The 25,384-nt window shown below is 31.1% G+C and overlaps 4 protein-coding genes across 13 annotated transcripts; 1 reads left to right on the forward strand and 3 right to left on the reverse strand.

The window, feature by feature from the left end:
* Positions 1-2,634: 2,634 nt before the first annotated feature.
* On the reverse strand, positions 2,635-7,398 carry LOC131594431 (pentatricopeptide repeat-containing protein At3g22470, mitochondrial-like). Of its 6 annotated transcripts, none has more exons than XM_058866555.1 (4): positions 7,136-7,398; positions 5,869-6,045; positions 4,988-5,159; positions 2,635-4,863 (listed from the first exon to the last, which is right to left on the reverse strand). In XM_058866555.1, exons 3-4 carry the CDS (start codon positions 5,066-5,068, stop codon positions 3,430-3,432), a joined length of 1,515 nt encoding a protein of 504 aa, XP_058722538.1. In that variant the 5' UTR covers positions 5,069-5,159; positions 5,869-6,045; positions 7,136-7,398; the 3' UTR covers positions 2,635-3,429. The 6 variants fall into 6 exon arrangements, with proteins under 6 accessions (XP_058722538.1, XP_058722539.1, XP_058722540.1 ...); XM_058866557.1 differs by having other exon boundaries at positions 2,637-4,826; positions 7,136-7,396; XM_058866556.1 differs by lacking the exon at positions 5,869-6,045 and having other exon boundaries at positions 7,136-7,397.
* A 3,269-nt stretch (positions 7,399-10,667) lies between these two features.
* LOC131594432 (surfeit locus protein 1-like) lies at positions 10,668-14,075 on the forward strand. 4 transcript variants are annotated; one of them, XM_058866559.1, is made up of 7 exons: positions 10,668-10,927; positions 11,013-11,098; positions 12,018-12,256; positions 12,652-12,823; positions 13,122-13,405; positions 13,542-13,607; positions 13,717-14,075. In XM_058866559.1, exons 1-7 carry the CDS (start codon positions 10,759-10,761, stop codon positions 13,751-13,753), a joined length of 1,053 nt encoding a protein of 350 aa, XP_058722542.1. In that variant the 5' UTR covers positions 10,668-10,758; the 3' UTR covers positions 13,754-14,075. The 4 variants fall into 4 exon arrangements, with proteins under 4 accessions (XP_058722542.1, XP_058722541.1, XP_058722544.1 ...); XM_058866558.1 differs by having other exon boundaries at positions 10,670-10,927; positions 12,652-12,829; positions 13,717-14,058; XM_058866561.1 differs by having other exon boundaries at positions 10,670-10,927; positions 13,542-14,066.
* A 215-nt stretch (positions 14,076-14,290) lies between these two features.
* Positions 14,291-16,609, reverse strand: LOC131594433 (non-specific lipid transfer protein GPI-anchored 9-like). Of its 2 annotated transcripts, none has more exons than XM_058866563.1 (3): positions 16,126-16,609; positions 14,868-14,921; positions 14,291-14,649 (listed from the first exon to the last, which is right to left on the reverse strand). In XM_058866563.1, the coding sequence occupies exons 1-3, from the start codon at positions 16,511-16,513 to the stop codon at positions 14,516-14,518; spliced, it is 576 nt and encodes a 191-aa protein (XP_058722546.1). In that variant the 5' UTR covers positions 16,514-16,609; the 3' UTR covers positions 14,291-14,515. The 2 variants fall into 2 exon arrangements, with proteins under 2 accessions (XP_058722546.1, XP_058722545.1); XM_058866562.1 differs by having other exon boundaries at positions 14,868-14,924.
* Positions 16,610-19,144: 2,535 nt separating this feature from the next.
* On the reverse strand, positions 19,145-24,117 carry LOC131594435 (protein TIFY 6B-like). The gene is made up of 7 exons (XM_058866564.1): positions 23,910-24,117; positions 21,162-21,304; positions 20,703-20,971; positions 20,496-20,598; positions 20,020-20,308; positions 19,670-19,730; positions 19,145-19,423 (listed from the first exon to the last, which is right to left on the reverse strand). Exons 1-7 carry the CDS (start codon positions 23,995-23,997, stop codon positions 19,276-19,278), a joined length of 1,101 nt encoding a protein of 366 aa, XP_058722547.1. The 5' UTR covers positions 23,998-24,117; the 3' UTR covers positions 19,145-19,275.
* Positions 24,118-25,384: the final 1,267 nt, after the last annotated feature.

A 25,384-nucleotide genomic window follows, 5' to 3' on the forward strand; every position in this document is an offset into this window, starting at 1 on the left:
ATTCATACCAGTACGAACCTAGGGAAATAGAATGCACAAACAACACGAAAAACACCTCATAATACATCAATCACGCATCAATTGAGACCATAACAACATAGATATCATGGATTCAAATATAGGGATCAAACATCATACTATTTGTCTCAATCCCTAAACCTATCATATGACTCAATTGACCCGAATGCTACATCTATTCAGAATTATCAACCCCTAACCCGATAATAGATGATAATCAGACAAGTCCCCCCTTACCTTAGACAAATTTCTTGATTCTTGGTCTCTCCCTCTACCGTTCTCCTTCACGTTCCTCGTTCTTCAGACTTCTGTTCTTTCACGTTCTTTCTTTGTTTTCCCCAAAACCAAACGTTTTATGAAAACAAATGATAAAATTAGTAAAAAGGATTATTAAATCACCCCTCCTTCTTTTACTATTTCCTCATATGGCCCAAATGCCAAAACCATTATTTATTCATTATTTTCACAAAATCCTTAATAATTCTAATTATTAATTCAATATTCCGATTAAATTAATATTAAAATTATACGGGCGTTACAACTCACTCTTCAAAGCATCGATACACTTATCATGAATTAAAATTGTCAACAACCTGAAGTGGTATGCTTGCATCTTAATTTTTCACAACCTGAAGTCGTTGTTATCGGAAAATTTCTCGACCTCCCATCTACTAACCAAGATGTTCACTTGTCAACAATATCTCTTTGTTCCACGGTCACCATACCACTTGTTGTGAATTTTGTTGTTAATTACGAGAAAATTCAATATCAGTTTATGAGGAAAAGAATAGTAGCAACCAAAATAAATGGTCTACAGCAATAATAGTCTGTACACAAATAATATAATAGAATAAGGCAAGAAAAAGACGAAGGTTTGTTTATCTAGTTCGATCAAAAGATCTATTCTGGGGGAGAGACCAACTCTCCAATTCACTATACTCAGAAAGTTGTTACAAGAGATTACATATGAGTTACATGAAAATAGTCTCCGCAGTTCCCAAAGAACAAACCCTATTTTCTACCTCGTTGTTTCTCAACCTCTCCAACTCTCAATATAAGAATCACTCAAACCCAGAGCGTTTAGAAGTATTTCTCATTCCCTTTAGATAACTCCAAAGGTTTCCCAAAAATTGTTGTCTTTCTAAGTTTTCCCTTGGAATTTCCAAAACACTTATTTCTCCCCTTTTCTCTAAAGTTCTAAAATTGTCACATTATAATAATAGAAGAGATACGTATTTATAATAGCCAAAATCGAACAAATGCATAACAAATCCTAAAATATATCTCCTTAATTGTTAGAATAAAAGATATTATTATAATCTTATAATATCTCTCAAATATTATACATATCTTATAATATCTCTTAGACTATTATAAATATATATCTTATAATATCTTTTAGAATATTATAAATATTTTATAATATTTTTTATACTAATTTTTATGATCTTTAAATTAATATAAAATATTCTAACATTAATGAATGGATCAATGAATCAAACTGACAGAGTTCGATACCCGTGAACCGCTTAGACCAAACTACTTTTTGACTTTCTAATTTCTGACAATCTCAAAACATGTTTTCTTTCTCTTCATCAACAAAGGTTTTAAGACATACTTTAACACACACGAATTAAGAATTAAAAAATATAAATATAACTTTATAGAAAAGTAAAATGATATATGATTTTACAAAAATACTCTTCAATAATTATATTGGAAAGATAAATTAAAATAATTGAAAAAAATATAAATAGTAGAGGATATATTAGGTAAAAAGTCATTAATGATGTATTAGAATTGTAAAGTGACTTATAATTTAGAACAAATATTTTTGACAAAGTGACTTAAAATTTGGGACATGATGTATAAATCTGAAAACTATTAAATTAAAGGGAATAAGCAAAATAGAAAAGCACACTTATAAGTGATACTACTCTCGTTCCTGAATATAAGACCCCGTAGATAAACTTACGCTAATTAAGAAGGTTGGTTAGAGTATTAAATTTATGGACTATTTGTACAATTTTACAAAATTATCTTTAAGGAAGATAATTCATTTTCATACATGTGTATTTATTATTAATTGCAGAAAAAATGTCATATAATTAAGGTGTATTCAAAAGAAAAAAAATAATTAATACACTTTAAACGTTGAAGAGGATCTTATAAAAAGGAGAAGAAAAAAAAAACTCAATAAAATATTATAATTAGGATCTTATCAACAACAAACTTTTATGACCTAATTGGTCTTAATCATATGCTTCATTTGCGCAAAAAGAGAATGAATAGTGAAACAATAATTAGCAAAGGTGATGAAATGATAATTAGAAACAGATTTCTTACTATTGAACACAATCAATGTCCAAGTTAGTAGTTTGCAAATAAAATATTGGAATTGCTTACAATCCAAGTAATATATTACTCTAAGCACTTTCTTGTTTGAGTTTGATTTAGTAGTTAAATCTTTTCAAACTTCATTGTGTCAAATTTGTAGTTTACTTGTTTCTTAAGGAAGAAAAATATCAAATACAAATTTACATATATGTTGCTATATTTAAGTATCTTAAATCCAAAATCAAATGAGATGATGTTAGTTAGAATTTGACCGAGTAATCTCTAGAGTGAGTTCAAATAATATAATTTTTTTATAAAATAATTATTGGTGTCAATGCTATTGATAATAACTTTTTTTTTGTATTGTTCAAGAGAAAACAAACATCATAAAAATATTAATCTATATTTTTTAAACTAAACAATTTTGAAATCTAAAATGTTAGACAAAGTAGTATTAAATAGAAAAATTACTAATTGTAAAAAAGAGCACACATACTATAAATCTTTAAAGTACACACATACTATACAAGCACACACACACTATACAAATTATTTCTAAGGAACTTACATCGCTAACCATTTAGACATACTGTCATAAGCATAAATTTGGATGCAGCAAAAGTATCTAATTAGGTTATACCATTTGTACACATCTTCAGCAATCATTTCTTGATGCAGTTCCTTTACCTCTACCTTAAGAAAGTCCGCTGGTTATGGTGTTCTATGTGATGTTTATCAGACAAATCAAAAGATGCAGAACAATCTCTTATGCAATCATCGATCTTTGACCTCTGCATAAAGTTTATAAACCAAAGTATCTCACTAGGTTTTACCATTTGTACAGACCTCCAGCAATCATTTCTTGATGCAGTTCCTCGACCTCTAACTTAGGAAAGGACATTGGTTATGGTGTCATATGTGATGTTTATCAGACAAATCAAAAGATGCTGAACAATCTTATATGAAATTGTCGCTCTTTAACCTCTGTATAAACCATCAATTAAAGAATAGGCCATGATTATAAACTTAAGAAGTAAATCCTCTTTCCAACATTAGGTTGAATAATGCAGTATCCTAGGCTACATGTTGTATTTTGCAAAAAGCATCTAATAATGTATTGTAAGTAACAACATCAACCGGTGGTCCACCAACATGCATCAATTTGAAAAGCTCCCATGCATCGGAGAGTCTCCCAGATTTACATAAGCCATTAATAAGAGAATTATAAGTTACAGAATCAGGAACCAAATGTTTGCTATGCGTTTCATTCAGGAGGTTCATGGCTTCATCAATCCTCTTACTCTTACAATACCCATTAATCAAGATGTTATAAGTCGAAACATTAGGAGTCAATCCCCTTTTGAACATTAGGTCAAATAAGGCAATTCCCGTGTCAATATCTTGGATTTTGCAAAAAGCATCTATCAAGATATTGTAAGTGATGACATTAGGTAGTGGACCGTCATCATTGATTGTACTAAAAAGTTCCCACGCATAAGAGAATCTTCCAGATTTGCACAAACCATCAATAAGAGAACTGTAAGTTATAATATTAGGAACCATATTTTTGCAATGCATTTCATTGAAGAGACTCACAGCTTCATCAATCCATTTGCACTTGCAATACCCAATAATCAGGATGTTATAACTCCAAACATCATGCAGAATTCCCCATTCAATAACTGTATCAAATAATTTTCTTGCCTCGAGCATATTACCATGTAAGCAATGTCCATTCATTAAAGTGTTGAATGTAACAATGTCTGGTTGCTGACCTCTTTCAATCATCAAATTAAACATACCTTGAGCTTCTATCATCTTTCCTTTTTTACAAATTGCATCAATTAATATATTGAAGGTATAAACATTCGGCTTGATGTTTCTATTAACCATTTCACACATCAATAGATTAACTTCTCCCCATTGACCCGTACTACAAAAACCACGAATTAGAGAAGTGTAAGTTAAAATATCAGGATTTATTCCCAGGACAAGAATCTTCAAATATAAATCCCGAGCCTCAGTTACAAGCCCGACTTTGCATAAATTATCGATGATCATGTTGTAGATTACTACGTTAGGCTTAACCACTTGTTCTTCCATCTTTTGCAGCAACTGAAAGGCATCTACTGTATGTCCTATTTTACACAAACCATTGACCAAGGTCCCATAACTAACTTCATCCAACAAAATTCCTTCTGCTGCCACATTGTCTTGAAAGTCCATTGCTTTCTTAACCTCGCCGTTAATACACAACCCTTTCATGATCGTCGTCAAGGTTATGTTATTGGGTTGATATCCCCTCTTAAAAACTATGCCGAGTACGGAAAAAGCAAAACCCATCTCACCCAAATGGCAGTAACAATTGATCCAAATACTCAAAGTGACTATAGAAGGAGTAACTCCTTTCAACGCCATTTGTTTCAAAAGAGAGATAGCTGTAGGGCAATGTTTCATCTTCACTACAGACCCTAAAATCATGTTGAATTGTACAACAGATGGAAGTGGCTGTATATTAATCAAGCGATTGAATAAGGTAACAGCATCCTCAATGCCATTAAAGGATGATAATATTTTTGCATTTTCTTTTGGGTAATGAGAAAAGAACCTCAGAAATTTGTGGAAGGCATACCTTAACCGTGTTGTAGCAGTACACAACATCACAACCTTCTCCCCTAAGTTGAAGAAGATTGCATTTCTTGGATAATTCCATTCAACACTTCTTCTCAAAACACTATCTCACAATCTTCTTTTTTCAGACTACTTTTCTCATTTCATTGTATTGAAACAACCAGATAAACAATCTGCACATAAAACAAGCAAAGTGAATAATCAATCAATAAGAGAAAATAAACATGTTTAGGTGGATCACAAAGATAATATTCAAAAATTATAAAAGAGAACATGTTTATGTCAATAGCATTTGGCTCCTCTAAATTGAACAATTTAATTAAGAGTGTAGAGTAAGAAATCTCCAATGATGATTATAAAACCAACCGTTGATATTCCAACAAATCCACTATTTGTTTATTGACATGGAAGTAACATTAACAGTTGATTTTCCCATCAATAGTCGAGATTACTTCCATTACAATCTAATTTTGAACAAATTAATTTTTGTAAGATTCGTGTTTGGTTTTGCAGTGACAAAAGTTGATTTTGAATGAATTGATTTTGTAAAATTGATTTCGGCTAAAAGTGAATTGAATGTAAAGTTAGTTTAAGTTTTGATACATATATGTAAAAGTGAATCGACCAATAAATTTGAGGGGATAAAGAGTCAAAAGCTACAAATCCTAGGTTCATGTTAGAATCAATTTTGAAGGTAAAATCAATTATAGTAAGAAAGTATTTAAACATGTCAAAATCAATTCTATATCTCTAAAATCAATTATGTATGACATCTCCAAAAATGGAACCAAACATATCACAAATTAGATACTAGAGACAAGCTTAGCATCATGCTGGAAAAAAATAAAGGATTTGATAGATAGATGAATTGGCTTGTTTTACCATATAAACAGTGAGAGCAAAATTTAAATGAGCTACATTGTATGTTGTTAATGGAAATTGTGGATTTGTAGCGCAGAGTAGAGCTGTACTATGCTCCGACGCAATTCCAGGACACGCAAATCTAGCTGGAATTGCATCCTCGCACACTATAGAAGAAGCCTAAAAGGGAAGGAAAATCTGAAAAATAAACAGAAAAAAGAAATTATGGATGGAATTTCTCACCGTTTCAGGAGGCCGCCAAAAAAAACCATAATTTATAAACTACATAGATTCAAACAACATTTCTATATTAAAAAAAAAACTATAAATTGCCAATCATACAATTAATTTTCTGTTTGAAGAACACCCAAAAGACCGCCATTCTTTTTATTGCCAATTATACATTGCTATAGCCATAGTCACTGACTCACTAATATATCTAAATAAAAGGAAAAATCTGCCACCGTAACAAGAAAACCACAAAATTCACATCTAATTGTGCCAAACCAACTATAACCTTTGCTTTTTATTTCTACTCTCTTTTTTTTCAATAGTTTTTGAAGATCGGGAGAGGATGAATTTGAAACTTAAAGTTGTGAATCTAGTGCACAAGTGACACTATTACATGCTGCTAGTGCTATGCTTGCAACTTCAATAGGACTTTTAAGAAAAGCTTGTCTTTAATGTCACTCTCACCCTCTTTAATGCAAAGCTCGTGAGCTTTGTTTCAATTGCACTCAACCGTTTACCAGAATCAACACAAAGTCCACTTTAAGGTCCTCAATATCCATCCTCTCCTTAATTCTCAAATGCACGGGTTGCTGCCTTCCTATAGATTGTGTTAACAATGATGATATAACAAGCAAGCTTTTAAAAAACAGTCCGTTACCGCAAAAACGGCAGCGACAAAACGGTATCGGAAGATGCCGATTCATTGTTTATTGTAATAAAAACAAATTGTGATTAATTCACACGCAGATGACCACAACCAGTGTCACAGTACATGTAAATGTAATACATGTACATTTAATATGCTGAGTGCTGAGTGAAATAGTGATGATGGAAAATCTTTATCCGATTGCAACGCAACTGTTATCTAAGACATTGGTAACAAGTATGCTGAGTGAAATAGTGATGATGGAAAATCAAGCTAACCTAACATTCAACATTTAATATTCAACAACAACAAGAAGAAATCAACCTTCAACAATAACAGAAATTCATGAGAAAATCAGAAAACAATCTAGCAATGGGGAAATCTGAAAACAAATAGAAAACCCTAAGTTACCTAACAGATGAGAGATATGCGCCGGAGAGGGAAGGGCAGGGAGGCCGACGGCTGCGCTGTCGCAAGGAGATGCGTCGAAGTCGGAGAGGGTAAAGCACTGAGGAGGGAGTCGCTCCTGTCTACACAAAGCTCCGCCACTATGACCAACTCCGCCGCGTTTTGTGGCGAGATTTTAGTTTTTACCGCCGATTGTGTTCAGTTCGACTTGTTTCTGATACAAGGCCGCAGCGCCGGGTTTTTTTTTTAAAGAATTTTGAATTAAGATTGTTAGGATCTTAATTAATTATTAAAGTAAAATGTGCTATTAAGGATAATGCTAAGTGTGTGTTAGGCACAAGTTAACAATTATATATATAAATGTTTTTTTAATTGTGTATTGCTATTATTAAAAAAAAAAGAATTTTTTTTTAACGCAAATTTTTTATTTATAGATTTTTTAACATGTGCCCTTAAAACACTTGTAAGAATTACTATTTATTAAGATGTATTTTTTATAAGATGATGATAAGTGATTTACTATAGTTGAATCTAAGAAGGAATCAAGGCTATAGAATATAAAATGAATTTTATTGTACATTAGTGAATTATGAATTTTACTATAGTTAATCACATAGGATGCAAGTGGATCTTTAAAAAAAGATAAACATGGATGATAATGTACATACTTAATGTTTGGCCCATTGACACTTATGTGTCTTGTTTTCCGGACATCCTAATAAGTGGTACCAAAATTTTGGTTGGCTGGGTGAAAGAGCGAAAGTGGATTCTAGTGTGGATCAAGGCTAGTGGTGTGAGTGACCCACATATGTAGGGGAGATTGTTAAGTTTCAAGTGTTAAAGTGTTAAAGTCCCACATCGACTAGGAATGAAGAAAATGTTGGGTTTATAAAAAGGTGACTCATACTCCCATTGTCTTAAGGTTTTTGGGTGGACATGTGGCATCAAGGTCTCTTGGATCCCCAAACATTTACCCCATTGACACTTTCGGGCCTCGCTCCTCAGACTCTCCAACAGATGTTAAGAATACTCGTTGGAAATTTCCTTAGGATGTGTACATGATATAATATGAGGTTTTGACAATTCGAACCATGCCAAAAAGGTATGCAAGTTGTAGGTATCAATCTATGGATTGAAGCAAGCTTTTAGAAGTTGGAACCTTCATTTTGATGAGAATGTAAGATAATTTGGATTCGATAAAAATGAATATGGACCTTGTGTTTACGAGTAGTTTAGTGAAAGCATAGTTGTATTTCTGGTGTTACATGTGGATGACATATTACTCATCTGAAACAACATCCCTAACTTACAATGAGTTAAACTTTGATTGAGGAGTTGTTTTTCAATGAAATACTTGAGATAAGCTACTTATATATCAGGAATATAGATATGTAGGGATAGATCTCAAAATTTGATTGACCTATGTTAAAGTACATACATAGACATGATGTAGTTAAGCATTTGTGGGATAAGTATTACTACGAAAGGCGATAACTAAAGTTATTTTTTTAGTCTCAGATTATTGTAGTGATTGAATTTTAATCTTTAATTGTCTCTAGTCGATACTAAGTTGTGAAACTAACCTAAATATTTTTTTCAAGGGCTTTCCTTCATCCTAAATATTTTGTTTAGTAATCTTTCAAAGTACCTATATTTTATTCTTCACCATCTTTTCACTCATTCATTCTCTTATGTAAAACAAAGGAAGCATAAAATCAATGTGAAATAAAAGTCCCCTCTTACCAATTTTTAAGCTCAATATCGATGTCTTATATTACAGTAGTACAAGACTTTTAGCTTGTGGAGATATCATTAGAGATTTTAAGGCAATTGATATTAGTATTTTTCTTGTAATATTGATCAATCAGTCTTTATTTCAGTCGAGCTCTAAGGACTAGTCCATGATTTGAAAATGACAAATTGTTTGAGTTTCTTTTCATTGGTCGTCAAGATAAATTCTCTTATTGTAGTTAATGTGATCATCACTCATAAGACTCATAATCTGCATTTGTTTCCATATCTTCTTGAAGCACTATCTCTAATGGATCAAACAAATTAAAAGTGTGAGATCAAATATATTTATCGATAATCGTTGTGCAAATTGCCAATGTAAATATTAGTTACAATGATGAGTTTGATCCGATAGAGTTTTTAACACCCCATCCTTCTTTAATTGGATTGTTGTAATAATTAAATCTAGATTTCTTTCATTCGTATTGTTTTTTTTTGTCAAGTAGTTTAGTGGCAGGAATCTACACTTTAAGGGTGTGTTTGGTTCGGGGTAGATGGAGGGGAGGGGAGGGGAGGGAATATTTTTAATTAAATGTGTTTGGTTCAAATTATATGAGGGGAGGGGAGGGAAGGGGAGGGGAGCAAAACCCCTCCAAAACACACTTTTTGCGTTCCTCCAAATCGGAGGGATTTGGAGGGGAGGGGAGGGAATCTCAATTTTAATATTTTAAAAATTATGTTAATTACTATAATATCCTCAGTTTAATTTTAATATTTTAAAATTATTCATTTTCTTTTGTATTATTGATCTCTTCTGTGTGATTTTTCTCGATTGCTTCTATTAACTTATTATAATTATTCTCCACCTTCAAATTATTTTGAAATTTTTGTCCTTATCATAAATCAAAATCATTTTACTTTTTGATTTTTTTTATAACTCTTATATGTTTATTTATATTTTTTTTTCTAATGTTATGTGTCCTATCATATTTTCTTTTATATCAAATTTTAAATTTCTCATTTTAATTTATTTATTTATTTTATTAAAATATTTAAACCATTTATATTTAATAATAAATTATTTTATGTGTTAAATAATTCATTACGATTTCAAAGTTGTTATCAACATATAGTTTAATTTATTTTTGAACATTTTATTCGAAGTAAGTGAACTTAATTTTTTAACGTTATGTAGTAAATTATAACTTTTTAGTCACTCAATATTAGAAATTTTACTAACAAAAAAATATGTATAGATTTTTCACATTTGAATATCATATTGTATCACTTATATAAGATAATAAGGATAAAAATGTAAATTATTAATAAAACCCCTCTCTCCCCTCTTGAACCAAACATATTTTTAATTAAAATTCCTCCCCTCCCCCTCCCCTCGTTTGAACCAAACACTCCTCTGATTAAAAAAATCCCCTCACCTCCCCTCCCCTTCTCTCCCCTCCATTAAAATCTCTCCCCTCCCCTCCCCCTCATTTGAACCAAACACACCCTAAAAGTGAACAAATGAGATATCGCTGATTCGAATTTGTTCATTGTATCTAATATTCTTGCACAATTATCAATTGAGTTGATTTAATGACACCATTGTTAATTAATTTGTTAATGTTCTTTAAGTATAATTTTTTAATTTTATTTCAATAAAAAAAACTTTATACAATTGTATTGCCAAAATGGACAAATTTCAATTCATCTAACATGACATGTGAATGGAGGGAGACATTATTCAATTGGAAATCATTTAAAAAAAATTAAAATAATTACTTTTTTTTTTCCTACCGCAGGTTCACCGAAGCTAAAGGTGCTCTCGCACACAGCAGGTTTCATTCCCATAAACCCTCTCTCAGCGATTCTTCACTTCTCGTTGTTCCATTCTCCCAATGCCATCGTCGACTTCCGCCGCGAGAACCCTCGCGGAGCTCCGCCGTATCGCCACCCTCACCCGCGGTGGCGCAAATTCCAATCACATCTTCACAGCCAGGTCGTTCAGCTCCGATGTAGCAATTTCACCCGTATCTGTTTCCGACCCTTCTCCCTCTGATTCAAATGGTATGCACTCATTCAATGTTGTTCCCTCTACCTAAAAGTTCATTTTTTTTGAATAATTGATTTTTGATTTTTGGATTTATGATAGGAAAAGCTTCAAAGTGGTGGCTGTATCTACCTGGAGCAATCGCATTTGGTCTTGGAAGTTGGCAAATTGTTAGAAGAGAAGAAAAGGTGTGTGCTTCATTTTTCCATTCCATTCAATTCAATTCATTACAATAACAACGGTTCGTCCAAACTCTCCTATAACACAGTAGAGTTTGGACAAACCGCTATTATTCTAAATGAAACGATTTAGAACAAAGTGTTGTTAGAACGAAGCTAAAGCAGTATTAGAGTATTGTAGCGAACAATAATTGAACAAACCGTTATTTTCTATGATATGTGATTGATGATACTGCCACTTAGTAGATCTGGACATCTCTCATTTTTAGTTTTTGTTATGAATCTATATTGACGAAGTTAGAATTGAACTCGACGATCTTCATTTGATAGCTTTGATTCACATTCACTTAGACACTGGCCATAGCAACGGCAATATTTCTGACTCCATTCAATTGGATTTAGTGGAAAAATTTTAAAAGTGTCATCATCCTAATAAATATATTTATTATACTGTTCTTTGCAATAGAGTTTCAGCATGTGAATTAGAGTAAAAATTGTGCTTTGTGTTTGTAGTCAGGATCAAGAAAATGATTTAGTTTACATGCTTGGTGTGTGATGGTGTTAAAATGTAATGTGTTGTGATGTTGAGTGTGGTGATTAATCCTTTGATATTTGTGCCTGTCAAAGATTGAGTGGCATTGGTCCATTGATGTTAGTGATCTAGATAAGTTCCATAAGCTCGATGCATTAAGGCATAGCAATATTTAAGCATTTTGCTTTTGATTTGTTGAATTTACTATTTGGTAACATGTATTGAACTGAAGAGATTCTAGGTTGCAGGTGTTGATTCAACTCACGTTCAACCAATTTTGATGAAACATGTCTTGAGGATCGATTGAGTTTATTTTATGTGGATTTTTTAGATTCCAAATTTAGGCATTGACTATGCAGAGTCATTGATAATTTTTTCCATCTTACAATGTTATAGATTAAAATGCTGGAGTATCGAGGGAAGAGGTTGCAAATGGAACCATTGAAATTCAGCGGTGCTTATCCGTCGAGTGAGGAATTAGATTCTCTGGAATTTAGAAAGGTGGTGTGCAAAGGAGTTTTTGATGATAAAAAATCAATCTATGTGGGGCCACGTTCAAGAAGCATTTCAGGAGTTACTGAAAATGGTTACTTTGTTATAACACCTCTTATGCCAGTTCATAATTATCCTGACAGGTAAGTTTTAATGATTAAGAGTTTAAATGAACGTAATGCATATGCATCAAGTCATTAGAAATTTTAATATTTTACACTTTGCATATGATGAATGTTTTAAACACGTGAGTCGAGTTTACGGGGATATGCTCTGGTCTGGTCTACATATTATGTTGCATACTATGATGGATGTTTCAAACTGTAACTTTAACTCGACTTGCGGAGATTTCATGAGTTCATGTATACTCTTAAGCTTGAAAACATTATATACCAACTTTCGGATGTTTATTGTTTTGACCCCGCATAGTACCAATCTTCATTTGTCTTGAATGAACTTTAAGCATATCCTTTTCATTAAGGAGTAAAGACTAATCACTTCTTGTAGCTCAATATGTATGTTTCATTGCTTCTTGCAGCGTGAGTTCTCCAATTCTAGTTAACCGAGGATGGGTTCCCCGCAGTTGGAAAGAAAAGTTTTTAGAGGCTTCACACGATGAGCAGTTTGCAGATCCACTTCCTTCCCCTTCACACTCCGATGGAACCAGATCTTGGTGGAGATTCTGGTCTAAAGAGCCTGTTAGCAGCGAGGTTGAGGTTGTCTCTACCTCTTGTCATATTCCCGCAATATCATTTCTTGTTTAACACAGAAAATTGTAGTTTCAAACTTATTTCCAATGTTCAATGTTTTAATATCCAAACCCGAGCGTCAAAACAGCTAGACCTCCGAGTTACGGTTTCAACTGCTTTAAATCGCTTGAACTGGAAGGTAACCGTAGTTGAACCGCTCAAATAATAGAACCAAAGACAATGTTGATTCACGGCTCAACTGATTGAACCATCCAATTCGGTTTTAGAACATTTTTTTTTAAACATTGCTCATTTTCAGGATCAGGTCCCATCTGTAACACCTAACGAAGTGGTTGGGGTAGTTCGCGGAAGTGAGAAACCAAGCATATTTGTTCCTGCAAACGATCCCGAGTCTTCCCAGTGGTTCTATATTGATGTTCCTAGCATTGCCCGAGAGTGCGGCCTTCCAGAAAATACTATCTATGTTGAAGATGTTAATGAGAATGTCAATCCAAGTAATCCTTATCCCCTTCCTAAGGATGTCAATACCTTGATTCGAAGTTCAGTGATGCCTCAGGATCACCTAAACTACATATTGACATGGTGTGCAACTCTCTGTTCTCTTGCATATTAAATATTGCACATTTTTGTCTGATTAAAATTTATTTCGTAGAGAAAAAATATTTTAACCCAAAATAAAATATGTAATGTTCATTGTATTTTTCGGTTTCTGGGACAGGTACTCTCTTTCCGCAGCAGTTACATTTATGGCTTTCAAGAGGCTAAGACAGAAAAATAAGAGGAGGTAGCAAATTTGTTACTGTTGAATTTTGCAGACACATAACACCTTCATTTAGCATATGATATAAGTTATATAACAATCTCTTTGGAGTATTGACTTCTCAATCTCCCAGTCTCAATTGCCTAGGATCATTTTCAAGCAACTTGTGATATTCAAATGAAGTTTTCTCAGAAGGTTACTTCTCACCTCAGAAACACTTGTAGAATGAAAGTGAAGTGATATTTGTTGAACAAAATAATGTTTAAAAATTTTGATGCAAGGTAATAAATATGTGGATATTTATTATCTCTTGATCAATTTTTTTAATTTGATAAAGTTAATACTATTCTGTAAAATGGATGTTGTATTAGAGGTAGCAATGAGGTTTGTTTTGGTTTATTTTTAACTTTGTTTGATCTTTTAATATAAAAACCGCTTATACATAACCGCGTAACCGCTTATTATGATAAGTAGTTGTGCTATAAGCTGTAAATAAATGTTTATTCTAACAATGAGATAGTATAGTTTTTTTCAAAATTTTCTTCCTTATTTTCTTACCTACTTCTCTTAGTTCAACAGTAATGAATGTTGAAAATTAGAATAATAACATATTAATAAATCACCAATCAACTCATATAGAGGTCAGAAGTTAACAGAATGAGTATGTACAGACTTAAGAATGAAAGATCATCCAAAACCCAAAAAAAAGAAGTAATAAAAATTGTATTTGATCCATCATCAGTTAATGGCATTGGATCACACTACCACTGCAACATTAAAAATTAAAAATGCATGTTGCACTATTTGATAGATATTTTTTTACACAACTATTTGATAAGTTCTAAATTCATATTCTTAACTCCTTTTTTAGTCATGACAGAGAGAAATTTTAACAGTGAACAAACTCATACATAAGACATGTTTTTTTCTTCTTAGTATGCAGAAAATACTAGAGCAGTCAACAATGTAACAAAGCCAGATACACCAAAATAAGTGATTCCATATGGAGTAATCATTTTTGTTGCGCTTGTGGTGGCTTCAGAACCCTCTTCGGCTGCTGCTTCATCTGGAAGCAAAAAATACAGTATTAATCGAATTTATATTTATAAGCATCTTACGATCGATTTGGCAGAATTATAATACGTGTTATCTGATTTTCATCCAACGATTGCGAATTCTTAAGAAATGACTCTAGTCCAAATTTTGTTGAATAAAATTCTAACTTTCGAAGGTTAAAAAAGTTTTCTAATTTATAGACCTAAGTATGTATGTCTGATGATTTACCTTCTGATGTTGAGGTTGATGTTGATGATGCTGATGTTGCTGGTGTGGTTCCTTCTGCTGTGAAAGAAACAAAAACAAGTTGAAAGTTAGAACTATACCTTCAAAGCAATGCAATTGAAAAATTAAGGACAGAGATAGGATTTAAGAACACTGATAAAATAGATTTCATCTAATACATATGAAATTCCAAGACAACACAACAAACATTCAAAGAATACAAAGATACAATGAAGAAACTTTTAAAAAATCTCATTAATAAACCATTAAAAAACTCCAAGACAACACAACAAACATTCAAGAATACACAGATACAATGAAGAAACTTTTTTAAAAATCTCATTAATAAACCATTACACATGCAATATATTTTTACAATATAACAAAAATAAAACTCAAAATTTCAATCAAACAAATTAGGTATATTAGACGGCAGGTGGCAAACATGTATGTCCGTCCCGCAAAATCTGCTAAAAAAATAGGGCGGAGCAGACATAGTAGAGGACGAGACAAAAATGTTGGCTCATCCAACCAAAAAAAAGAAGGGGCGGGAAGGGTCTAAGTCTAAAAGTGACAAAAAATCATGTTTGTCACGTTAATGCTCACACCAACAAAAGTCCGTCAAAAAATGGGGCGAAACGAACATAATAAAGGGTGTGATCCTAAAATTTTGACTCGGTCCATAAAAAACTTCCGCAAAAAAAAAAAAACGGGGCGGGAAGGGTTTGGCAGGATATGCACCCCTTAAATCTAAAAATGACAAAAAGTCGTGCCCATTCTGTCAATGTCTGTGCAAATAAAAGTCTGCAAAAAAGGTGAAGCAAACTTAATAGAGGATAAAGGGTGCAAGCCTAAAATTTGGCTCGGCCTATCACAAATTGCTGGCAAAAAACAGGGCAGGGCGCATCTGACAAGACCCGCACCCCATAAATTTAAAAATGATAAAAAGTCATTTTTCGTCCTGTTAATGTCTGCGTTAGCAAAAGTCTGCGGAAAAATTGAGCAAAACGTTAATAATAGAGGGTGCGAGTTTGACTCGATCCGTCAAAAATTGCAGATAAAACAAACAATGCCCGGTAGGGTGGAACCGTTTTTTTGCCATCTCTAAATACGGTTGTTCGCCGTTAGCAATGGGAGACATATTTTTGTCTTGTTGCCATTATTTAAATTATTTTCCTTCTTCTTGAATTGCCTAGGCTATTGCCAATGAAATGAATCAAACTTTTCAAATAAAAAAAAAAAAATTCATGAAATGAATTACCTGCAGGGGTGGTGGCATTGCACTTAGAGGCATCAACATCAACACCACAAGCCTTAGGAAGCTTCAACAATTGTTCCTTAGTAACTTCAAGGGACACAAAAAGCTTAGGATTGCTAAGAACACTGCAAAGACAATCAGATCCAGTTGTTGCCATTTCCTTCAAAGGTGTACAACATGCTGGTGGAGGAATGTTTGGAGAATTCAAATATGGTTGACATGGAAGCAGTTTTTGCATGCATTGTGCATTTTGCAAAACTGCAGATTGTCCTAAACCAGGAAGAAGCTGATCGAGATCGCTCATGTTGGTTCCGTCGCATAAACAAAGGTTGACAAATGAAGATAAATTTATCAAGAGGAATGAGAGGAAGATCTTGGAAGTTTTAGCCATGATTGAGAGAAAGAAGAAAAGAGAAATTTTTTTTAAGAAAAAAACCAAAGGAAGAAAATGGTGTTTTTTTTTTGTTCTTCCTCTATTCCCCTAGTGGTTTATTGTGGTGGAAAGTTTGTTATATAAAATTGAGGGAAGTTCTATTTTTAAAAGGTTGTTTTTTAGATGAAATTGAGCCAACCATCTTTCATCATATCAAACTTAATTTAATCGACAATTATGGAATTTAGGAAATCCAAGTGTAAAAAAATTTTTTTAAAAAAAAGTTGTCTATTTTTTTTGCTATTTTTACATTGTAAATTGAAAACTTAAAATTGTTTAGTAAAAAAAATTTATATTAAGAGAGATGCGCCTAGGGTAAAATTCTAGAAAACTATTAAATCACAACAAGTGTTAGGAAAAAAATATGATAGAGTAAAAAAATACTACCACGGACACATCATGTTAACATCTTCGCGTATTATTATGTTACTGGTGTGTCATGTCATTCTCAATCAACAAATGGTAGCTGGAAGGTCGTGTGGATAGAAAACTTTACGATAACTATTATTAAGAAAAAAAATTTAAAAGAATAAAAACGAAAATTTATATATTTAGGAAGTCCACCAACTTATTTAACCCTTAACAAAACATATTGATATTGACCTTGTTTAAATATATATAAAAAAAAAAACCAACCTACATCATTTTAAAAAAATTATTACTATAGGTTAGTAGGTCTCTCAGAGAAAATATGATGCTCTTGCACAATACATATTACATAATATTCACAATCTACAACCCAAACAAGACAACGAACTTATTATCCATTGTGTAACATATATTTATAATAAAAAATAGAATTTTTTTAAAATAACCATGTATTAAAAAAAAATTACGTAAATGACCACGTTTCGAAAAAAATTACGCAAATAACCAGGTTTCTGAAACCCTTAACACCAAGGCGCCATCTCATATGGCTTATTCCCTTTTTTTTTAGTCCTAGGCGCCATCTGACATGGCACACTCAGTCCCAATAAGTCATGTCAAATGGCGCCTCCCTTCAACTTTTAGGAGGAGGGGTCATCTCATATGGCGCCTCCTTGTATATTTTTGTTCAATTTTCCATTTGAAAATGCACCAAGGCGCCATCTGAGATGGCTTATTGCAGAAAAGTTGTACATAGGAGCCATCCCAAATGGCGCCTCCCTTCATCTGATACAATGGTGGCGCCATCTCACATGGCGCCTTGGTGTCAATGTTTTCTGAAACTTGGTTATTTGCGTAATTTTTTCCGAAATATGGTTATTTGCGTAATTTTTTTCTAGTACATGGTTATTTAAAAAAAAAAATCTAAAAAATAAGTTGAAAAAAAAAGCAAATAGTGTTTTAATATTTCAATATAAAAAATTGATGAAGTGCCGTTGCATATTTTTAGTCCGTTGAATAGTTGTAGCAATGCTTTGGTCAACAAATTTGATGTCACGCTGGCGAACTATGATTAAAAACCTCCGCTGGAGATGGTCTTAGGGTAATAGTTATATGAGCTTGGGTGACATGGTTGTTCTTTATCAATTCTCTTTTTAACTTCATCCATATTTTCTATTTTTTTTCTTTTTAAAAAATACTGATTAAGGTTTGAAAAATGTTATTTATGTTTTAAAGAAAGTTTCTATGAGATGATGCGAAAGGAGACGTCAAAGATTTCTTGAGATTGTGCAAACCAAATATAAATGGAGGGTTGGGCGTTAGAGACATGTGGATGGTTAATCACTTAATCAAACATAATTATGGAAATGGTGTCGGAAGATGCTCCATGAATCTAGTATTTGGATGAATATTCTTTGTGTGAGGTATAAGGCTCATGTGGTTTGTGTTAGAATAATAATGCAAGTTCGAGTAAATGGAGAAATAATTTCAATTAGATAGGAATGTAGTGAGTTGAATATTTATAACTGGAAGAACCCACTCACATATTACCTTAAAGATTTAGGTGAATAAGTAGTGTGTTTCTCCAAAAAATGCCTTGACACTTATTAGGATTCTACCTTTGATTGATTTGTGACTCGTTTGGCTAGGAAGATGTGTAATGGTCACTTTGGGATCTATGGGGTTTCTGAAAGGCAATGTCTTGGTCTAGGATCTTAAATGAATGAGTGAGATTTTTGTTTGGCAGAATGACTTGGTGAGTACTCTTATCTCGGTATTATATGGGGTCATTATAAGATGAATTTATTGCTTTTCTGTTACCTCATATTCATATCGAGAAGAATGAGGTGAATTCTGATAGATTTATCCTTATGAGGCAAATATACTCTTAAAAATAATATTTATATACATATCATATTTGTTCAAACGGTTTATTAATTGCAAATTCAATTATTGATATTACAATTTTTATATTAGAATTGTAATAATCGCACTTGAGATTTTTCTTAATTTTTATGATTCCAGGTAAATTCACTCTCTTAAACTTTTTATAAGAATAATAACAATAATAATTTGAAAACTAGAATCATAATGAATCTAAAAGATTGTTCAATGTTGTAATTATAAAGGAAATAATATACAACTTAGATGACAAAAATTCAAAAAAAAAAAATCATATGAAAACATATGATATAATTAAGAAAAATGCTAAAAAAAAAAGTGATAATAATGAAAAGCTTGGGAAACAAAAGACATATAAGTAAGAAGACCAAAATGGCTATGAAAATATCTGCCAATGATCAAATTAAAGAATTGATCTTACAAGTAAAAAAGCATATATATTATATTATTATCTAAACTTCCATACATGATATTCTTAAGTTTGTAGTTGCTTGAGAACTTGAACCAGAAAAATCAATGGAGAAACTTGCACTATCTGATCCAGGAGTGCTGCTTTCATGTGATTTCTTGTTCATATAGTATGGTGATGTGCTCATTGCCCTAAATATTTACAAAGAAAATACATTAGCTTAAGAAAATCAAAATCACAAAAATTATTTAAGTAATATAATGATATCATGTTAACCAATTTGATTATTGAGTTCAATTAAATTTTAAAATGTTCTCTAAGATGGAAAATTAAAATATTACATAATTTTTCTAATCGACTAGGTTTCCACAATGACGAGTCTTCGCTACATGAAAAAAATACAAAGTTTTCAAACACACTTAGGTTTAGAACATTACCTTTCCTTTCGCTTCTCCAAAAATCGAGTCAAAGATGCTTTTCGCGCTTGAGGCAAGCATACTAGAAACACAACAACAATTTGTTAATTATTACCGCGCCTTAGAAAAAATAGAAAATACTAACAACACACTATTTTGTAAATGAATTATTGATTGTTCGGATCTCTTTATTAGTAGATCTGAGATCCGGCCAACGTAAAATTTTTTAAATGAATTATTGTTTGTTCGGATCTTTTTATTAGTAGATCCGACCAATATAAAATCACAAACATTTGAAAAAAAATATTGAAAAAATAAAGTGTTAAAAATATGTTGCTAAAAGATAAATAAATCATATAGGTAAAATGTACCTGATTGAATCATTTCTTTAGGTGCAGATCCTATAGAAGTAGCAACAATAGAAGATTCTAAATGGTTATTAGGGACACTTGAAGGTCTTAAAGATCTTAGAATTGTGATTTCATTGTTGCTACTTGATCCTCCTCTTTGTTGAGAATTTGCATTAGAAATCATTGGAAGAGGACTTGGCAATGGTGATGCATAGGATTGACTTATAATAAAACCATCTTTTTTGGAAGGAATAGAAATTTCTGGCTGCTTTTTAGTGCCATTTCCAGCTAGTAACATGATAGCCTTAGCCTAATCACAAAAATTATAAATAAAAATATTTAACAAAAATAAATACATATTGCAGAAAATGGCAATTAGTTCGAATTTCTTAACGCTACAATGCTATAGCGACGCCTTATTCGACAACAATTTGCAATATTTTTAAAATTAAGGGACTAATTTGAAATTAAAATAAATTTAGGGTGAAATTATTTACCTTTTCAGGAGATATATCATCATAAACACATACTGAACCACCATAAAAAATGGTCAATTGAGCAGGTATAGTACCATTGGATTTGGAACAATTCTTATTATTCCTATAAAAATAAATAAACAAAAAAATTCTTAATGTTCCATAAAAAATATTTTCTGTAAATTAAAAAAATTAAAAAATTTTGAAATGTTTAAATTTCTAATGTACCTTAAGTCAGTAGAGCCAACAATGGAACCTATTGAAGGAAGAACAGATAGAGGTGTAGCAGAGGATTTAGAACCAAAAGATTGCGATCTTGTAACCGAATTAACGATGTTGAGTCCGGTAGTAGCAAGATTTGGTGGAAGAACAGAACACATTTGATTATTAGATTGGTTTGATACTGAAAATATTCTTGATTCTTGATTGCAAATTGTTTGTGCATCAGAACATTGCATAGGATAAACTCCATGTTTATTTCCTATGGTAACATTTTCCTAGAAAATAAAATACCATAAAAAAAAATATCAGTTATAGTACAAGTGCATAAATATAAAAAATCTTTTATAATTTTATTAAAGCGGCCTAATTGATAGCTGTACAGAAACATCTGTGCAGATTCAAATCCTCGATATCAATATATTTTTATACTACAAGACAAAAATAGCTCGGAAAGAACAAACAAACCTGTGTGGTCATATATCCAGAAGAACCTATTGGATCCATAACAATGTTTCTTGACCTATCTTCATGAGTGTTCTTAAAGGACAAGAATTGAGGAAGATTTGAAGCATTATTTGAGAATGACCACTGCATTGCTGAACTCCTAACTGTATTCAATTTAACCACAAAATTTTTATTAACATCAAAATCGACGAATAAATGAAGAATCATATAAAAATAACAAGTCTGAAATCGATTTAAAAATAACATTTTTAACCGATTTAAAAAATCTTTTTCGCCTTAACAAAAAATGTAATATAATAGATTTATTATTTTCTTTAAAAAAACTACTAAGAAAAATTTGTTCTTCTCATTGCAAATCATAACCAATGCATATAGGCACATATATCTCACACAACCTAAATTTCATCTACCCCACCAAAATAAATAAACTTTGTCATCAACAATGGAGTTATTATTAAAAAAACCTTACCTTAAAATTGTTTAGAAGATGCTCTGGCAAAACTTTCATCACAAGAATCCAAGGTTTTTTGTTTTATTTTATTTTATTTCATATTGTATAATTATATTACATGTGACCTTGTTACTTTGTTATTTTAGTTTATTGTTACCTAGGTAGTATGTATCTGGCCAGGTACAGCTTAGAAATTTAAATTCAATAATAAAAGTAACAAGAATAAATAATATTGTAGTTCCTTATGAAGCATGGCATTATTTAATCATAGTCCACCATATAATATAATTATATAATGTACTAAATTGTACTATATTATATTACCTTGCAATATTTTATTCTATATGACTTTAGTTTATGTAAACTTCTTCACAGCCAGCTTGTCACTACTATAAAAAACAATTATTTAATTCTCAAAGCTTTGCATGCATCATCAATTCCCATGTTAGACTTTATTTTAATTTTTTTAATATATTTATATATATACATATTTTATATTCTTTTAATACAATCATTCACACGTTATGATCCAAGACATTTATATTAAAAAACCGTATGATACTAATATTTAAATATTTTACATCAATATTTTAATACTGCATCAAAATCAAGAAAAAGATGGACTGCATTTTTCAATTTAATATAAGAATAAAGAGCACTAGACAACCAAGAGCACGTTTTCTAACATAAGTTGTGTAACCAACCATCTAAAATAAAATATATGTACTATATATAATTTATTATTTATAAAAAAAAACAAGAGAGGTGCCCCATACATTAATAATAATTTAACAAATTTTAAATTAAATATAACTATGTGTCCTCGTCGAATTTTCTTTAAAAAAATCATAATCATTATGAATTTTTGTGAATTGTTAATCTTACAATTTTACATAATGATATATTTTAATTTTCTAATTTAAAAAATCATAAAACTATTGGTTTATGGTTCAATTTCTGTCAATAATATTTATTTATATTTATGAAGTATTAATATAGAGAAGTTATTGATATAAATTAATGTTTTTTTTGAAAAAATAAATTAAATTCATTTATTTTATAATCATTTTAAAATAAGTTTTATTATAAATTATAATTTTTTATGTATAAGCTAAAAATACTTTAAAATTAAAGTGTCAAAAATATAAAGACATAAACCTTATTCAAAATAATTATTAAAAAAAAAATTAACATCAAAACCATTTATTCAAAATTTGAAATAAAATATAACTAGTGACCTACATCTTTTTCTTTTTGACCCTATATCACACCACACTTTTTGTTTTGATAGAATGGATGGCAATTAAATTCAAACTTATTATCCTCATGGCCTATATATCAACCAGCTTAATGATTGTAGCTTCTTACAACAAGTTGCTATTCCCTACCACCACACATACATATCAAACATCAACTTTCAACCATTAATATCATATGGACCCAACCACATGTGCTAAATAAGATTTTTCTTGCATACATAAGTAGCTGTAAGATAGATACCTTACCTTACACAACATACAAATACATTTATTTATTTGATAAAACAAAAACTTAAATTAAAATTATATACTAGTATTACATAATATTTAATTTCAAAAATAATATTTTGTATACAATTAAAATTAGTTTTTGTGTAAATTATTAGTTTATAATTATCAACAATTTTTTACATTAATACTTAAATATAAATAAATGTTAACGTAAGATATTTAACTTTAAATCAAAAATTTATATTCAACTAATTCATACCAATTGAGAATTTTTTTTGTTATACAGCTATTTTAAAAAATGATTATAATATATATTTTTAAATTATATTTATTAAAAATTATTAAAAACAACAGAAATTATTTCAAAACTATTTTATAATCAATAAATAAGATTATTATTGTTAGATATTTTAATATCATAAAAATGATGTAATTTTACAAAACATTACATATCTTAAAAAATATTGTGTATAAGAAATAAAATTTCATTTTAAATCTTTTTTATAATTTTACTATCTAAAAAATCATATAAAAAAGATAAAAGTCCTAAAATTATTTTTTTAATAAAAAATTATTTAAACCATTTTTCATTTAAATCTTAAAAAAAAAAACTATAAGAAACCGACACTTTATATTGCATGGGAGGGTCCAAATTGTAGCTAAAATGTCTTTTTATTAGATAATCTTAACCAAGCTCATCCTAGAAAACTTGAACAATCTTGAACATAATCTTATCCATTTAAGGGAAAAAAAAACTTAATAGAAAAAATTTAATAGAAAGTAAATAAATTAATGGAAAATTGGTACCTGGATCTTTTGGTTTGTTGGAGGCATCTTCTTTGATTGTAATCCATGGACTAGTTTTGGAAGTGAAGCCAAGAAATTCTCTCTCCATTTGGTGAACAAAATTATAAGTTGCAGAGAGAAAAGTGAAGGGTTTGATTGAAGTGAATATTGGAGAGAAGAGAAGAGAGAGTAGAAGAATGAAAGATATATACAAGAGAGAGAAGAAAAGAGAAATATATATAAAGAGAAAAATAGTTGAATACTAGGTTGGAAATAAAAAATTTAAAAAAAAGGCTCGTGTTGGTGTTTAGAAACGTGAAATGCATGTGAACCGTTGGATGAAAATATATTCGATTCTATGAAAGATGATGGTTATTGGTTGACAGGACCACCACCACCCAAGTTGGTCCTTTTTCTCACTGCTTTTGCTTTTCTTTTTACTTTTTATGGTAAAAACTAAACATCAAGCAGAGTATGGGTATCTATTTTATTTTTTTTAAGTAAGGATTATATAAAAGTTAAATGGAATATTAGGAGTATTCAAAAGCGATTTTAAAATCCAGAAATGGGTTCGGAGAAAGGAATAATTACATATCAATTGAGGCTTAAATTAAAAGATTTAATGGAACTTTGTAAAAGTCGTAAAAATTATATTTGGTAGAAATAATATCACCTATAAAAAATTATTTCCAAGCCAACAATTTAATATTTTAAACGATATCTGATACACTACAAATGTCAGCCTCGAACATTTCTTGATCTCCCTTTAAAAAAATATTCCAACTCATAAAGTTATTCCACCCGTGGACCTCATTACGAATATCCATTTCGCACCAATCGACTATCACACCTCAAACCTGCTTTGCTAATAAACAGTCATACAAAAGATGAACTAAGGTTTTCTTTTCCACACTACAATGCACACAATTTGAATCGAAGTTGAGAATAATTCATCTCTGAATTAATTGATCATTCATAGCTACGCGATTCCAAAAACATCTCCAACCAAAAACCTTAATCCCGAACGGTATGTTTACTTTCCACAACAGCCCAAATGCTAACTCTCTTAAAGATTGTGCCACCTCAATCGACGAGAATTTAATTAGTGGATCGTAACTGGTTTTTTTCGAATAACCGTGATCCACATCAGGAAGCTAGCAAACCGAGTTACCAACCTCCATAACCATAGAGACTTTGGCCAGAAGGTTTCGGAACAACTCCTCTTCCATCATTCTGCTTTCCGAAGCAGCAGTTCCACCAGCCCCCTCACTACTGTTTCCCCACTCCCAAACGCCCTCCTTCCATTGTCCCATATCTGCCACCATTTTCTTTTTACTAGAAACCGCTTCGAAAATAACCGAAAACTCTTCCTTCAAAGGCCCTCTTCCTACCTAACTCACTTGCCAAAAAGGTATGACAGTACCTTTTCCCAAAGAGAATCTACAGTAGCTGGTAAATAAGTCAATCTGAGATCTCGTTCCCAAAGTGCAAATGTC

Source organism: Vicia villosa, linkage group LG4 (assembly GCF_029867415.1).
Source record: "Vicia villosa cultivar HV-30 ecotype Madison, WI linkage group LG4, Vvil1.0, whole genome shotgun sequence".
Classification (NCBI taxonomy): domain Eukaryota; kingdom Viridiplantae; phylum Streptophyta; class Magnoliopsida; order Fabales; family Fabaceae; genus Vicia; species Vicia villosa.

Coding starts and splice junctions, on each gene's coding strand:
- LOC131594431 (XM_058866552.1), bottom strand. CDS start 5,016: ATGTTGTGTACTGCTACAACACGGTTAAGGTATGCCTTCCACAAATTT.
- LOC131594432 (XM_058866558.1), top strand. CDS start 10,759: ATGCCATCGTCGACTTCCGCCGCGAGAACCCTCGCGGAGCTCCGCCGT. Junction 10,928..11,012: donor TTCTCCCTCTGATTCAAATG/GTATGCACTCAT, acceptor GATTTATGATAG/GAAAAGCTTCAAAGTGGTGG. Junction 12,257..12,651: donor GTTCATAATTATCCTGACAG/GTAAGTTTTAAT, acceptor TGCTTCTTGCAG/CGTGAGTTCTCCAATTCTAG.
- LOC131594433 (XM_058866562.1), bottom strand. CDS start 16,513: ATGGCTAAAACTTCCAAGATCTTCCTCTCATTCCTCTTGATAAATTTA. Junction 14,925..16,125: donor CAATGCCACCACCCCTGCAG/GTAATTCATTTC, acceptor TTTCTTTCACAG/CAGAAGGAACCACACCAGCA. Junction 14,650..14,867: donor ATCAACCTCAACATCAGAAG/GTAAATCATCAG, acceptor TTTTGCTTCCAG/ATGAAGCAGCAGCCGAAGAG.
- LOC131594435 (XM_058866564.1), bottom strand. CDS start 23,997: ATGGAGAGAGAATTTCTTGGCTTCACTTCCAAAACTAGTCCATGGATT. Junction 20,972..21,161: donor CTGGATATATGACCACACAG/GTTTGTTTGTTC, acceptor TTTATTTTCTAG/GAAAATGTTACCATAGGAAA. Junction 19,731..20,019: donor TAAAGAAATGATTCAATCAG/GTACATTTTACC, acceptor TTGTGTTTCTAG/TATGCTTGCCTCAAGCGCGA.